Raw genomic sequence first — 16,672 nt, forward strand, 5'->3', positions numbered from 1 at the left:
AATAAAACTCACCTGCCTGCAAACATGATCACACTGCTTCTCCTTCCTCATCCTCACCCTTTTATGACCACCCTTCTGCAGATCATGAGAGACAGACACACCTTCACCCCTCCCCCATTCTCACTGTAGTTTATCATCCTGGGTGTGAAAGCCTCAGAGCCCCAAACAACGGGACAATGTAAAATACTGATGAACAACCTCAGTATTACTGGCGCTAATCAAAAAAACAGAAAATAACAACTTTGGAGAGATTGTAGAGAGACTGGAACTCTTATGCACTGCTAGTGAGAATGCAAAATGGTACAACCACTATGGAAAACGATATGGTACCTCCATAAAAGGCTAGAAATATAAACACCATTTGATGCAGCAATCCCACTCCTAGAAATATAGCCTAGAGAAATAAGAGCTGTCACAGTAATAGACACATGCACACCCATGTTAATAGGGAAAATCACTAACTAGACAGTAGGCAAGACTTAACTTTAGTGAAGGGAAAAACAACATATAATATAGGGGAAGTCAGCACAGCTTGACCAAGGTAAAGTTACAGAAGCTTCCTAGACACATCCAAACACCTTGAGGGACTGAGTTACTGGGGATGAAGGCTGGGGACCATGGTCCTGAGGGGCATCTAGGTCAACTGGCATAACATAGGCCATAAAGAAAATGTTCTACATCCTACCTTGGTGAGTAGCATCTAGGGTCTTAAAAGCTTTCGAACAGCCATCTAAGATACATCTATTGGTCCCAGCATGTTCAGGACAAAGGAGAATGAAGAAAACCAAAGATACAAAGAAAATATTAGTCCAAAGTACTAATGAATGGCCCAGATGAGCCACTGTCTCCACCAGCCTAAGCCCAGAAGAACTAGATGGTACCCAGCTACCATCACTGACCATTCACAACAAGGATCACAACAGAGGGTTCTGGACAGAAGAGGAGAAAAATGCAGAACAAAGTTCAAATTCACAAAAAAAAGACCAGACTTACTGGTCTGACGGGGACTAGAGCAACCTCCAAAACTATGGCCCTAACTCAGGAAGAAGTCATTCCTGAAGTCCACCTTTCAGCCAAAGATTAGGTAAGCCTATAAAACAAACACTAACACACATGAGGAACATGCCTCTTAGTTCAATCAAGCATAGGAGACCAAATGGGCAACACCTGCCCAAAAGCAAGAAGGCAGGAAGGCACAGGAAAATGGGCAAATGGACATGGAGAACCTGGGGTAGAAAAGGAAAAGATGGAAAGTGCTGACACATTGCAGGGATTGCAACCAATGTCACAAAACAATTTGGGTATAAAATTTTTGAATGAAAAACTAATTCGCACTGTGAACTTTCACCTACAACACAATAAAAAAAAATACTAGTATATATATTGAAAGAGCAAATAAACTAATGACTGAATAAGAAATCTTTTTATAAATCTGATGGCTTCTAATCCTTTGATCTCAACAAAATTTAAGGAGAGATAATCAAATTGTCAGCTGACATTATTAAAAATAATTTTGATGACAGATCACTATATATATTTTTAGCATACAATTCTGAAGATAGTCAAAGAATTCAAAGACAACGTTATTAAGAATTCAGTTTTCAAATACCAAATATCCTTGAGTCCAACATACCATTGGACTGTAAGATACAGCCCAACCACCCAACCCCACTGCTGCCAAGTCAATTCCAACTCACAGCAACCCTACAGGATAGGGTAGAACTGCCCCATAGGGTTTCCAAGGAGCGCCTGGTAGATTCGAACTGCTGACCTTTTGTTTAGCAGCTGTACCTCTTAACCACTATGCCACCAGGGTTTCCAGCCTAACCACAAAGATGTTAAATGTGGAAAATGTGCTAAAATTTGAGAATTAATAAAATATGGCACTTATTTATGTGAACAAGTTTTTAGTATGAAAATCTATGCAAATACAGAAATAAAATTTCAGCCATATAATTTCACTTTTTGTATGTACTAATTATCAAAATTTATATTATATTTATGTCGTTTTGATGATAAAAAATGTAATTTGCCCTAACAACAAATGTATTGATAACTTAATACAGAAGAAATCTTTAAACAAGCAGATCCTTTTGTTGCAAAGATGTAGGGTTATAAGTAAAGAAAAGGCTTAAGCATAAAACCATAATACTTTAGGATAAAATAACGTGGGATGAATGGAATAGGAATAATAATTCAAAGACCTTTGCAAAATTTCCAACTATTAAACAAGAAATGCTTGTGTATTTTTAAAGCTGATGATACTGGATATAAAACTGCCACATTATCTAGGTTCCCTGGATATGCTGCAATTTTTTCAAGTAATGTTAATAGTTTTATCATAAAATATTTGTCAATGTTTATAAGATGCCAGAAATTAAAACTTTTTCAATTATTTAAATCTGTGATGGAATTTTATTTGTAAACTTTAAGGTGTGAAAGAAGGCAGACTGTTTTTCCTGTCCCATTGCCCAGACAGGGTAAATGAGCAAAGCAGTCTGAAGACCACTTAACTGTATCCGTGGTCATTTAAATTAAATCAGTGTATCTATACTAACACAGAAAGACCTCCAATACTGTAAGTTTTTTTTTTTAAAGCAAATTACATTAAAGTATATGGAATGATCTCATTAAGTAAAAAATAAAAACTAAGAAAACATTTATGTACTAATTTTATATGCATAGAAGAAGTTTTGAACAGTAAACACTAAACTGTTATTAGTGTTTACAACTAAGAAATGGAATTAAGGGAGAAGGTTTTGCATGTTTTACTTCCTTGTTTAAATTTTCAAAATAAGAATGTAAAACATCCCTTAGAAATAACGTACTATTTGTACCCAAACAACTAATATTGTCAAAAGTTTCACAATTTCGACCTAACCTTCCGAGCAGAATCTCATGCTAAAGAGTGAAGGTTTTCAGAGCTATATGAAATGTTTTCCTGAACCCTAACATGCATGCACACACGTGCACACACACACACACACGCACACAGGTACTCAAGCACATCGACATATGCACGCATATGCACTCACATTATATACTCCACATGCCCGGCTTCTACGATCCTCCAGCTAAAGATAAAAGACCCTGGTCCCTTTATCCCAAATTCCGATTATGAGAACTTTATCTCTGAAAGAATTAATTAGTAAACCACTGCCACAAAGCACTACAGTGGGCACTCTGCCTAAATTAAAAACCATCTTAAATAATAGAACATGTTCTGACTCTGTGAGAGAGAGGATGCAGGGAAATCCCAGAAGGCTGAGATATCCCTGGTCAAAGAAATCCCAAAGCAGATGGCACTGGCCTTGGAAGGACACTTGCCCACCTTCACTAAGAGGAAGCGGCCTGCCAGTCTCCCTCCCAGCACAGGCTAAGGAGCGCACAAAGCCCTGCATTCTGCCCTCTGCAAACGCCACCATTACCACCTACAGCTGTAACAGGCTAAGGAATATGGAAATGTAAGAAACATAAAGACACTCTAACAGAGACACAGAACAAGATCAGAGAGCCTCACGTCCAAAAGAACTCCTTTAACGTAGCAAACCAAAACCTCAAAAGGGTATTCCATGCAGGGTCACCTGGAACCTGCAGACAGGGCAAGACAAGTGCAGGCTCTGAGCAGGTCCACGTGGTCTTGGTTCTGTCTTCCACTCACACTCCTCATTGTGAGGTTCAATGCAGGTGAGGGGAAAGCACCTCACGCAGCATTAAACAGGGGGATCGGCTCTGACTACTGCTATTGCGAGGTGAGGCTAAAAGCAAGCCGTCTAATCAAAGGTTGCTTCCCCAGAGCGACTTCCGGCAGAACTGGAAAACACCCCCTCAGGGTCTAAGTTGTACCTACCCAGGACCTCAAGTGCCCCAACAGTCTTCTCTCCGATAAACGTGTTGTAGCACTCCAGTGCTGCCAGAAGCATGTCCATCCACCGCAGGGTCGCACGAAGACTAAACGGCCCTGGCAGATGGCTGAGGGTGGGCTGAGCAAGGATGCCAGCAGGCTGGTCACAACTGCTTCCTCCCCCTTCAAACTGCTGTATAAGAAAATAAATACCTTCTTCCTTGATAATATCATTTAGCCACACAGAAGGTGATTTGCTGCCTGAAAAAAAAAAAAAAAGATTAAAATACACGTATAACATTTCACCAAAGAGGACATTCAAATGGCCACCAAACACATGAAAAGATACTCAATGTCAGTAGCCATCAGAGAGATGCAAATCAAAACCACAGTGAGATACCATTTCACTCCCACTAGAATGATTAAGATAAAAAAAAAAAAACAGAAAATAATATATATGTGGGGAAATTGGAACCTTATCCTTGTTGGCAGAAATTGAAAATGCTATAGCCATTATATAAAACAGTGAGACAGTGCCTCAAAAAACTAAATATAGAACTACCATATGACCCAGCAACTCCACTCCTCAGTATATACTCAAAAGATGTGAAGGCAGAGACTCAGAGACTTGTACACCAAATGGTCACGGCAACAGTATTCACAACAGTTAAAAGGTGGAAACAACCTAAAGGCCCATTAACAGATGAATGGAAAAACAAAATGTTGTACATACGTACATACAATGGAATACTACTCAGTCAGGAGGAGAAATAAAGTCTTAATACATGCTACAGTATGGATGGAGCTTAAAGCCATTATGCTGAGTGAAATAAGCCAATCACAAAAGGACAAATACTTTATGACCTCACTTACATAAAAAGACAACAAAAGGCAAATGTATAGATACCGTAGTTTATTAGTGGTTACCAGGGGCAGGAGAGATGGGGAAGTGGAGGTACTTAACGGTGATGGAAAAACTGCACTGATAAAAGATTGGGTTGCACACCTGATTGCTGTAACTGCTATCAATAAGCTGTACACCTGCAAAAAGTCAAACTGGCAACAGTTCTGTGATAGATATACTTAAAACAACAATAAAAAAGAGAATCTGCTGAGGCTGTTAAGTACAACCGAACACCTCATGGGGTTTGGTTCCTTGGTTTGGAGGTTTAAGGTCATAGTTTCACAGAAAATCCCCCTTAATTGTTCTAAAAACTGGTTTAGTGCCCCTGTTCTACCTTCTAGTTCACTGCATTGTACCTGGAGTCTTAAAAGCTTGTAAGCACCCATCCAAGCACAATGATTGGGCTCTATTACCCTGGAACAACAGAGGAAGGAGGAGAGTCAGGAAGAGGAGGAGGACGTGGAATGCGTGGCTAATTCCCTCCATGAACAACTGCCCCCTTTGCCATGAGACCAGAAGAAATGGATGGTGCCCAGCTACCATAAGCTGAACATTTTGACCGAAGACTACAGAAGAATTCTGATCAAAAGGGGGACCATGCAAGAACAGAATTTCATATTGTCATGGAACCTAGACATTCTGGAGACATAGAGGCTGGATGAACCCCTGAAACTACTGCTCTGAGATAATCTTTAAACCTTAAACCAAAAGTATCCCTTGAAGTCTTCTTAAAGCCAAACAATAGTTTAGCTTAACTAATAAAGACTGTCTGCCTTGAGCACTGTGCTCTTTTAAGATCTATCTATACGGGATCAAATTGACAAGAGCAACTTGAAAGATTAGATGGGAAGCTTAGGGGGCAGTGAGTTTATGTTAATGGGGGAGGAACGACTCAGAAAATGAGAGTAAGAGTGGTTGCACAATTCAAAGAATGCAATCAATGTCACTAAATTGTACATGTAGAAACAAACTGGTATATGTTTTGCTGTGTATATTCTCAACAACAACAGAATAAATAGAAGTTTTTAAATATATACTATAAATATTTTTCCTATAATTAAATCTCTTTAATCTAATCACTGTGCCTAATCAAGAACAGCATTCCTCATGATAGGATGACTGGGTTTCTACACATTAAAAAAAAATTAAGTTGGACTCCAACTTCATACCAGAAAAATAAATGAACTCAAAATGGGTCAAAGACCTAAATATAAGGGCTTAAATCATAAAACTCTTAGACGAAAGCAAGGGGTAAGTCTTCATGACCATGGATTTGGCAGTGGATTCTTAGATATGACACAAAAAGCATGAGAACAACAACAAAAATAGGTAAACTGGGCTTCATTAAAATGAAAAACTTTTGTCCATCAAAGGATACTAACAAGAAATTGAAAAGGCAACCCACAGAACGAGAGAAAATATTTGCAAATTATATACCTGATAAGAATCTACTTTTGAGAATATATAAAGAGCTCTGACAACTCAACAACAAAAAGACAAAGATCCCAGTTTTAAAAAAATGGGCAATGGACTTGAACAGACATTTCACCAAAGAAGTTAACAAATGGCCAATAAGCAAATGACAAGATGCTCAGCGTCATTAGTCACTGTTGTTGCTATTGTTTGCTGCCATCAAGTCAGCTCCAAATCATGGCAACCTTATGTGTAACAGAACAAAAAGTTGCCCAGTCCTGTGCCATCTTCACCATCATTGGTATGCTCGAGTCTATTGTTGTATTTTGAATGCCTTCCATCCTAGAGGGCTCATTTCTAGCACTACATCAGACTATATTCTGTTGTGAACCAAAGGGTTTTTATTGGCTAATTTTCAGGAACAGATCACCAGGCCTTTCTTCCTAGTCTTTCTTAGTCTAGAAGCTTTGCTGAAACCTGTCCACCATGGGTGACCCTACTGGTATTTGAAATAACAGTGGCATAACTTCCAGCATTACAGCAACACGTAAGCCACTGCAGGACAACAAACTGACAGATGGGTGGCAGTACGAGCCACTACGGGAATGCAAATTGAAACTACAGTGAAATGCCATGTCACATCAACTACAATGACTATTATTAAAAAACAGAAATTAGGTGTTGCCAAAGATGTAGGGAAATTGGAAGCCTTGTGCATTGCTGGCGGGAATATCAAATGGTGCAGCCACTGTGGAAAACAGTCTGGTAGTTCCTCAAAATGTTAAAGATAGAATTACCGTTATATTCCAGCAATTCCACTGCTAGGTACCTATCCAAAAAAGCTGAAAGCAGGAGCTCAAGCAGAAACTTGTACACCAAAGCTCACTGTAGCTTTATTTACAATAGCTTAAAAGTAGAACAATCCAAGTGCCTATCAAAAAATGAATGGATAAACGAAATGTGATACTGTATATCCATACAATGGAATATTATTCCTCCATAAAGACAAATTAAGTTCTTGTTGAACTGGTGTACGTTCTGCTGTGCATACTCTCAACAACAATAACAAATAAATCATGAAAAAAAAAGTCCTGATACATGCAACAACACAGATGAGCCTTGAAAACATGCTGAGTGGAATAAGTCTGACACAAAGGGACAAATGTTTTATGGCCCCACGTATATGAAATAATTAGAACCGGCAAAGGCATCGAAACAAGTATATCAGTGGCTACCAAGGGTGAGAGGAAGGAAGAAAGTGGAAGTCACCGCTTAACGGGTTTGGGGTGATGAAAATGTTTTGGAAATTGACACTGGTAATGGCTGTACGAGATAGTGAATGTAATTAATGTCACTGAACTGTACACTGAAAAATGGTTCCAATGGCAATTTTTTTTATATGTTTTACCACAACAAAATTTTTTAAATACCATCCCTCAATAGTAAACAATAAATTAAAATTTTTATTACGCTAAAAAAACAAATGTGAAAAAAACTGGAGGTACCAAAATATTTCTAATGCTTTTCCAGAACAGTCCCACATAAACTACCTATCAGAGCAGTAAAACTGCCAAATGACTTGGATGATTCTTTTTCACAGCACTCTCGTAACTAATGTGACTATAACCACTGCCAAGAAGATACTTCCACCAAAAGCCACTTGCTTCAGCTTTATCAAACACACCCTTTGGAATAGCTATCTTAAACTTAATGTCCTTTCCCCGCCTTTTTTCTTAAAAACTATGATTCCTTTTCTAGTCACAAGACTGCTGTGATCCTTGGGTTCCTACCCTGGTCATGCCACCACCCAGCCTAGGACCCGGCCTCTATGTCTCAGCTTCCTGATGGAAGATTAGAACAACAGTGTCTCCCTCCTGGATTGCGACAAAGATTAAATGAAATGCAGCAGTTAATGCCTGAAAAAGTGCTGAGAATAGTGTTTACCACACAGCAAGTACAGCATTTGTTAATATAAAAGCCAAACAACCTGCTTTTAAAAAGATATTTTTTTATCTTAGATATTAAACTTCTTGTAAATGAAAGAAAAAAAAAATATGTCAGTAAGAAACCAGTGGTTCTGTAAGAGGTCAAATCACTCTGACAGCAGTGAAGGTAAAAAATAATCCAAAGAGTCACGTATTTCTGAAGTATTAAAAGGTTTTCTGCTATGTCCAAATACACCTATCACAAACTACACAGGCAAAAAATAATATTAATATCCTGATTTAAGGGTTTGTTTTAGAAAGAAACATGAAACACTGCATTCTTTTCATTAAGAAAAGAGAAAATGAAACTATAACAATGAATGAAAAGAATAAGGTATTTAAATTCCACACTAAGAATGAAAGAGGGAGAGAGCATGGGAAGAAAGGACACAAAAAATATACCAGGGAAGAAAGGACACAGAACACACAACAGGGAAGAAACGACAGAGAATACACATCAGGGAGCAAAGGACACAGAACACAGACCAGGGGAGAAAGGACGCGGAATTGGCCAGATTGCAAAAGAAAAACAGGAGACAAGCAAATGACCCGAATAAGAAATGAGATGGGCGATATCACAACAGACCCAACTGAAATTAAAAGAATCATAACACAGCACTATGAAAAGTCGTACTCTAACAATTTTGAAAACCTAGAGGAAATGGACAAATTTCTAGAAACACACTACTTACCTATACTATACAAACAGAGGCAGAACAACTAAAGAAACCCATAACAAAAGAAAAGACTGACAAAGTAATCAAAAAACTCCCATCAAACAAAAGCCTTGGCCCTGACGGCTTCACAGGACAATTCTGCCAAACTTTCAGAGAAGACTTAATACCACTACTACTAAAGGTATTTCAGAGCATAGAAAAGGATGGAATACTCCCAAACTCATTCTATGAAGCCACCATATTCCTGATACGAAAACCAGATAAAGACACCACAAAAAAGAAAATTACAGACCTATATCCCTCATGAACTTAAATGCAATAATCATGAACAAAATTCTAGCCAATAGAATTCAACAACATATCAAAAAAATAATTCACCATGACCAAGCGGGATTCATACCAGGTATGCAGGGATGCTTCAACATTAGAAAAACAATTAATGTAATCCATTATATAAGTAAAACAAAAGACAAGAACCACAAGATCTTATCAATTGATGAAGAAAAGGCATTTGACAAAGTCCAACACCCATTCATGATAAAAACTCTCAGCAAAATAGGAACAGAAAGAAAATCCCTCAGCATAATAAAGGGCATTTATTATTATTAATTATAATAATACAAAGCCAAGAGCCAACATCATTCTAAATGGAGAGAGTCTGAAAGCATTCCCCCTGAGACTGGGAACCAGAGAAGGATGCCCTTTATCACCACTCTTATTCAACATTGTGCTGGAGGTCCTACCCAGAGCTATTAGGCTAGATAAAGAAATAAAGGGCATCTAAATTGGCAAAGAAGAAGTAAAAATATCTCTGTTTGCAGATGACATGATCTTATACACAGAAAACCTAAAGAATCTTCAAGAAAACTACTGAAACTAATAGAAGAGTTTAGCAGAGTATCAGAATACAAGACAAACACACATAAATCAGTTGGATTCCTCTACACCAACAAAGAGAGCGTCAAAGAGGAAATCACCAAATCAATACCATTTACAACTCACTCCAAGAAGATAAAATACTTAGGGATAAATCTAACCAGAGACATAAAAGACCTACACAAAGAAAACTGTAAAACACTACTGCAAGAAACCAAAACAGACCTACATAACTGGGAAAACAAACCTTGCTCGTGGATAGGAAGACTCAACACTGTAAAAATGTCTATTCTACCCAGAGCGATATATAGATACAATCCAATCCTGATCCAAATACCAGTGACATTTTTTAAAGAGATGGAGAAACAAATCACCAACTTCATATGGAAGGGAAAGAGGCCCCAGATAAGTAAAGCATTACTGAAAAAACACAAAGTCAGAGGTCTCACATTACCTGATTTTAGAACATATTATACCACCAGAGTAGTCAAAACAGCCTGGAACTGGTACAACAGATACACAGACCAGTGGAACAAAATTGAGAATCCAGACATAAATCTGCCCACCTATCTGACAAAGGCCCAAAGTCTGTTAAATGGGGAAAAGACAGTCTCTTTTACAAATGGTGCTGGCATAACTGGATATCCATCTGCAAAAAAATGAAACAAGACCCATACCTCACCCCATGCAAAAAGCCAACTCAAAATGGACCAAAGACCTAAATATAAAATCTAAAACGATAAAGGTCATGGAAGAAAAAATAGGGACAGTGCTAGGAGGCCTCATATATGGCATAAACAGTATACAAAACATTACTGGAAATGTACAAACACCAGAAGAGAAATTAGATAACTGGGAGCTCCTAAAAGTCAAACACCTATGCTCATCCAAAGACTTCATAAAAAGAGTAAAAAGATTACCTACAGATTGGGAAAAAGCTATGACATTTCCAATCAGCAGCTGATCTCTAAAATCTACACATTGCTGAAAAACTCAACAACAAAAAGACAAACAACACAATTATAAAATGGGCAAAGGATATGAACAGACATTTCACTAAAGATGACATTCAGGTAGATAACAGATACACGAGGAAATGCTCGTGATCACTAGCCATTAGAGAAATGCACATCAAAGCTACAATGAGATTCTATCTCACTCCAACAAAGATGGCATTAATCCAAAAAACACAAAATAATAAATGTTGGAGAGGTTGTGGAGACACTGCAAGACTTATACACTGCTGATGGGAATGTAAAATGGTACAACTACTTTGGAAATCGATTCCGCGCTTCCTTAAAAAGTCAGAAATAGAACACCATACGATCCAGCAATCCCACTTCTTGGAATATATCCTAGAGAAATAAGAGCATTTACTTGAACAGATATATGCACACCCATGTTCACTGCAGCACTGTTTACAACAGCAAAAGATGGAAGCAACCAAGGTGCCCATCAACAGATGAATGGATAAATTATGGCATATTCACACAATGGAATACTACGCATCGATAAAGAACAGTGATGAATCTGTGAAACATTTCATAACATGGAGGAATCTGGAAGGCATTATGCTGAGTGAAATTCGTCAGCTGCAAAAGGACAAGTCCTGTATGAGACCACTACTACAAGATCTCAAGAAATAGTTCAAACACAGAAAAAAATATTCTTCGATGGTTACGAGAGAGGGCAGGGAGGGAAGGAGGGAGAGGGGGATTCACTAACTAGATAGCAGACAAGAACTAATTTAGGTGAAGGGAAAGACAACACACATTACAGGAGAGGTCAACACAACGGGACTAAACCAAAAGCAAAGAGGTTTCCTCAATAAACCGAATGCTTCAAAGGCCAGCGTAGCAGGGGTGGGGGTTTGGGGACCATGGTTTCAGGGGACATTTAGGTCAACTGGCATAATAAAATCTATTAAGAAAACATTCTGCATCCCACTTTGGAGAGTGGCATCTGGGGTCTTAAACGCTAGCAAGTGGTCATTTAAGTTGCATCAATTGGTCTCATCCCACCTGGAGCAAAGGACAATGAAGAACACCAACAACACAAGGTAATTATGAGCCCAGGAGTCAGAAAGGGCCACATAAAACAAAGACTACATCAACCTGAGACCAGAAGAACTAGAGGGTGCCTGGTTACAACCGATGGCTGCCATGACAGGGAACACAACAGAGAATCCCTGAAGGAGCAGGATAGCAGTGGGATGCAGACCTCAAATTCTCGTAAAAAGACTGGACTTAATGGTCTGACTGAGTCTGGAGGAACCCCCGGAGGGATCATGGTCCCCACACCTTCTGGTAGCCCAAGGTTGGAACCATTCCCAAAGCCAACTCTTCAGACAGCGATTGGACTGGACTATAAGATAGAAAATGATACTGGTGAGGAGTGAGCTTCTCGGCTCAAGGAGACACATGAGACTATGTGGGCAGCTCCTTTCTGGAGGGGAGATGTGAAGGGCCAGGGGGACAGATGTCAGCTTACTGGACACAAAATAGAAGACGGAGGGAGTGTCCTGTCTCATTCAAGAGAAAGCAACTAGGAGTATATAGCAAGGTGTATGTAAGTTTTTGTAGGAGACACTGACTTGACTTGTAAACGTTCACTTAAAGCACAGTAAAAATTAAAAAAAAATAAAAAAGAAACAAAGAAAGGACACGGAGCACAGATCAGGGATGAAACGACACAGAAGACAGATCAGGGAATAAAGGACCCAAAATGCCCATCATGGAAAAAAGGACACAGAATGCTCATCAGGGAAGAAAGGACACGGGACACAGATCAGGGAAGAACGGACACAGAATGCCCATCAGAGAAGAAAGGACACAGAACACAGATCAGGGAAGAAAAGGACACAGAATGCCCATCAGGGAAGAAAGGACATGGGACAGAGATCAGGGAAGAAAGGACCCAAAATGCCCATCATGGAAAAAAGGACACAGAATGCCCATCAGGGAAGAAAGGGCACAGAACGCCCATCAGGGAAGAAAGGACACGGAACACAGATCAGGGAAGAAAGGACACAGAATGCCCAACAGGGGAGAAAGGACATGGAACACAGATCAGGGAAGAAAGGACACAGAATGCCCAACAGGGGAGAAAGGACACGGAACACAGATCAGGGAAGAAAGGACACTGAATGCCCATCAGGGAAGAAAGGACACAGAACACAGATCAGGGAAGAAAGGACACAGAATGCCCATTAGGGGAGACCAGGACAGGGAGGTTGGTGGAAAGGAGCAAGGACGGGGGCAAAGCTGGCCCTCTGGCCCTGCCTTTCTTGAGGGTTCTTGGATGAGGATGTCCTATTCTGGTGGTACCTTGTCTCACGACCCAACCCACTCACCGTCATGGAAGCTCCACGTAAGAAGCCACCGAGTGGACACCCACTTTCAGGTGCTCTTGATTGACATCTTAGGGACATGCTTGCACCTGTCACCATGTCCTGTGGTCCATACTCAGGGACCCCATGCCCCTCCACAAGTTCTGTGGTCTGTACTCAGGGACCCCATGCCCCTCCACGAGTCCTGTGGTCTGAGCACTCAGGGACCCTGTGCCCTCTACTGTGTCCCAAGGTCTCTGTGTTCATGGGCACCTGCACCCCTCCACCACATCTTGTGGTCTGGGCACTCAGGGACCCCATACCTCTCCACCACGTCCTGTGGTCTGGGCACTCAGGGACCCCACACCCCTCCACGAATCCTGTGCTCTAGGCCTTCGGGGACCCTGTGCCCCTCCACCACCTCTCATGGTCTACGCTCACGCCCCACACCTCCTTGTCCCACTTCAGGAGAAAAGCATCTGGTAAAGCAATGCTCACACTTCCCCCTAAGAACTCCTGCAGGAAGAGAGAAGTAGGAACACGCTGGGAGGACACAGGAGAAGTGGCAGTGGAGGAAGGCTCAGCACTTTTACACATATGGCAGACGTGCTGGGAGAAGGGCAAGGTTCACCTACTACTGTAATCCTGTAACCTGTTTACAGAAACAATTCTGAGAGCAAAGCTCTATTATTTAATTCAAAGTATATAAGATACCTACATGCAACTGAAAAGAAAGAAAACGCAGTAGAAATCCCTGAGCTCAGTCAATTTGACAACACTGAGACCAACGTGTATGCTAGACGAGGGTCAGAGGCCTGAATATGAGGTAGGACCTGCCAAGAAGTTGCACCATCTATCTGTGTAACAGCTGGACCACAGCTACTCTTAGGAAGAGTAAAGTATGCCCCCGACACCCCTCGGGACTGCTCTTTAGCGACTTTACCGGGTGTTATGAAAATAAAATGACTTCACAGAGGAAAAACAATTTGTTAACTAAGAAGCAGTAAGCAAATATAAAATACCAACCAAAAACCAAAACCAAACCCAGTGCCATTGAGTCGATTCCGACTCATAGCGACCCTATAGGACAGAGTAGAACTGCCCCATGGAGCTTCTAAGGGCAGCTGGTGGATCTGAACTGCTGACCCTTTGGTTAGCAGCTGTAGCATTTAACCACTACGCCACCAGGGTTTCCAAAATACTAACAGTGTTCTTTTAATTCTGTACACTAAAAATACAAATACATTTATATCATATATATAAATTTATGGGAAACCCTGGTGGCATAGTGGTTAAGCATTATGGCTGCTAACCAAGAGGTCAACAGTTCAAAGCCACCAGGCACTCCTTGGAAACTCTATGAGGCAGTTCTACTCTGCCCTATAAGACCCGACAGCAGTGGGTTTGGTTTGGGTTATAAATTTATAGTATAGCACATACAAATACGTACTCTACGCTTGTTTTAGAAGGACCAAAGCCCTGGTAGCATGGTGGCTAAAGCACTCGGCTGGCACTTGGCTGCTAACCAAAAGGTGGGTGGTTGGAACCCACCACCCACTCCTTGGAAGATAATGTGGCAGTCTGCTTCCGTAAAGATTTACAGCCTTGGAAACCCTAAGGGCAGCTCTACTCTGTCCTATAGGGTTGCTACAAGTTGAAATCAACTGCACAGCAGTGGGTTTAGTTTGGTTTTAGAAGGATTACATGAAGTAATTTTTTTCCTTTTGTTCTAAAAAGTAGGGCTCCATATAATCCTCTGCAAAGAAATGGCCCATTCTTGTGGATTTTCAGCGCACTGACACCAAAGACCTTAAAGCCTTCCACGTCACACCACATCTGGGCTGGTGTCCAGGATGTGCCAAAAGGCAGCCAGAACCCACTTCAGTCCTGGGGTGGAGCCTCCCCATGTCCAAGCTACCAAACCTGGATTTGAGTTTAATAGAGAAAACAGTAATACATTCGCTCCTGGGAAATCAGTAATTATTTCAAGCCAGTAAGTACAATTTAATGGTTCAGTGCTATACTTACTAAAAAGCATAGATTCATTGCTTTCCTTTAACACCAAAATGATCTCAGATCACTCAGATTTAGGAATCTAGCAATTTCTTCTTAATTACACACTGAAGCAGCATAACCGCATTATTTCACTAACTTAATATTCTGAATCTTAGTTGAATATTCACTGAATATTTCATTTTACTTGGATCCACAATCAACAGCCATGGAAACTGCAGTCAAGAAATCAAACGAAGCATTGCACTGGGTAAACCTGCTGCAAAGGACCCTTCAAAGGGTTGAAGAGCAAAGATGTCACCCTGAAGACTAAGGTGCGCCTGACCCAAGCCATGGTATTTTCAATCGCATCATGTGCACGTGAAAGTTGGACAATGAGTAAGAAAGACCGAAGAAGAATTGATGCCTTTGAATTGTGGTGTTGGCGAAAAATATTGAATATACCATGGACTGCCAGAAGAACGAACAAATCTGTCTTAGAAGAAGTACAGCCAGGACGCTCCTTAGAGGCAAGGATGGCGAGACTGCGTCTTACACACTTTGGACATGTTGTCAGGAGGGATCAGTTCCTAGAGAAGAACACCATGCTTGGCAGAGTACAGGGTCAGCGGAAAAGAGGAAGACTCTCAATGAGGTGGATTGACACTGGGGCTGCAACAATGGGCTCAAGCGTAACAACGATTATGAGGATGGCTCAGGACTGGGCAGTGTTTCGTTCTGTTGTGCATAGGGTCGCTATGCGTCGGAACTGACTCGACGGCACCTAACAACAACAACAGTTGAATATTGTGCAAATTGCAATGGTCACCCAAGTCATCTTGCTTTCTATTAAATGAGATAGAAAAGCAAAAAGTAGAGGAATAAAAAAAAAGAAACTAGGAAATTCTAAATTTATTTCTGCTGTATTACTTGACTAACATCGAAACAGTACTTTTCTTCTATAAATCCTCAAGAAATGTACAGCCATAATTTATCACAAGTCATAAAAGCGATTAGTAACGATTACTGAACATACTTATGTTCTCAATTTACCAGAAACATATTATTCTCTATATTCGTTTAAATAATGGAATGACCAACTTTTAAGTAAGTCTGCATCTCCACTGCTGGTAAAATTGAAAGCCATGATTTTATAGGACTTAAGGATTTTTTTTTTTTTTTAAGGATTACCATACCTGGCAACAAAGGAACAAATTTGTAAAAGAGCTCTATGGACTTGTGCCGACACTCCGTCTGGGGCCTTCCACAGTGGGCCAGAAGCCACCTGACCACGTCCAGCAGGCACAGTGATGACGCAGGAGGGAACCCTCTGTGAAGAGACAGCATGCTGTAACTACTGCACCCCCACCGTTAAACACTCACTTAGCAAAGAAGTCTGGGAATCAGAAACTTAATTTTATCATGCTGATACATGCAGAAACCTCGTGAAAAGGCATTCCGTTTATTTTTAATACATCATCATTAGAGCACAATCAAAACATCACTGGTTAAACAGGTCTTAAATGCTGCTTGACTTCATTTTTTTTTTTTTTTCCCCATTAGGGCAAAAAATTTAAACCTATTTCTTAAAAGAAGGGCAACAAGTATTTTCAGGTTTCCTTTACAATGTAACTTTGGTCCTTGAAGTGCGGT

At 40.4% G+C, this 16,672-nt stretch overlaps 1 protein-coding gene across 3 annotated transcripts in view; it reads right to left on the reverse strand.

Annotated features, from left to right (window-relative positions):
* Nucleotides 1-16,672, reverse strand: part of PRKDC (protein kinase, DNA-activated, catalytic subunit) — a 321,194-nt gene that overhangs the window by 217,061 nt on the left and 87,461 nt on the right. For all 3 annotated transcript variants that reach the window (XR_007513335.1, XM_049854457.1, XM_049854458.1), the window contains exons 30-31: nt 16,216-16,349; nt 3,851-4,105 (exon numbers count right to left, since the gene is read on the reverse strand). Coding sequence is in view for 2 of the 3 variants with exons in the window: in XM_049854457.1 (XP_049710414.1) it covers nt 3,851-4,105; nt 16,216-16,349 (389 nt within the window). In the remaining variant the exon portion in view is untranslated. The remainder of the gene's footprint in view (nt 1-3,850; nt 4,106-16,215; nt 16,350-16,672) is intronic.

The sequence above is a fragment of the Elephas maximus genome, chromosome 15, assembly GCF_024166365.1.
Source record: "Elephas maximus indicus isolate mEleMax1 chromosome 15, mEleMax1 primary haplotype, whole genome shotgun sequence".
NCBI classification, from domain to species: Eukaryota; Metazoa; Chordata; class Mammalia; order Proboscidea; family Elephantidae; genus Elephas; species Elephas maximus.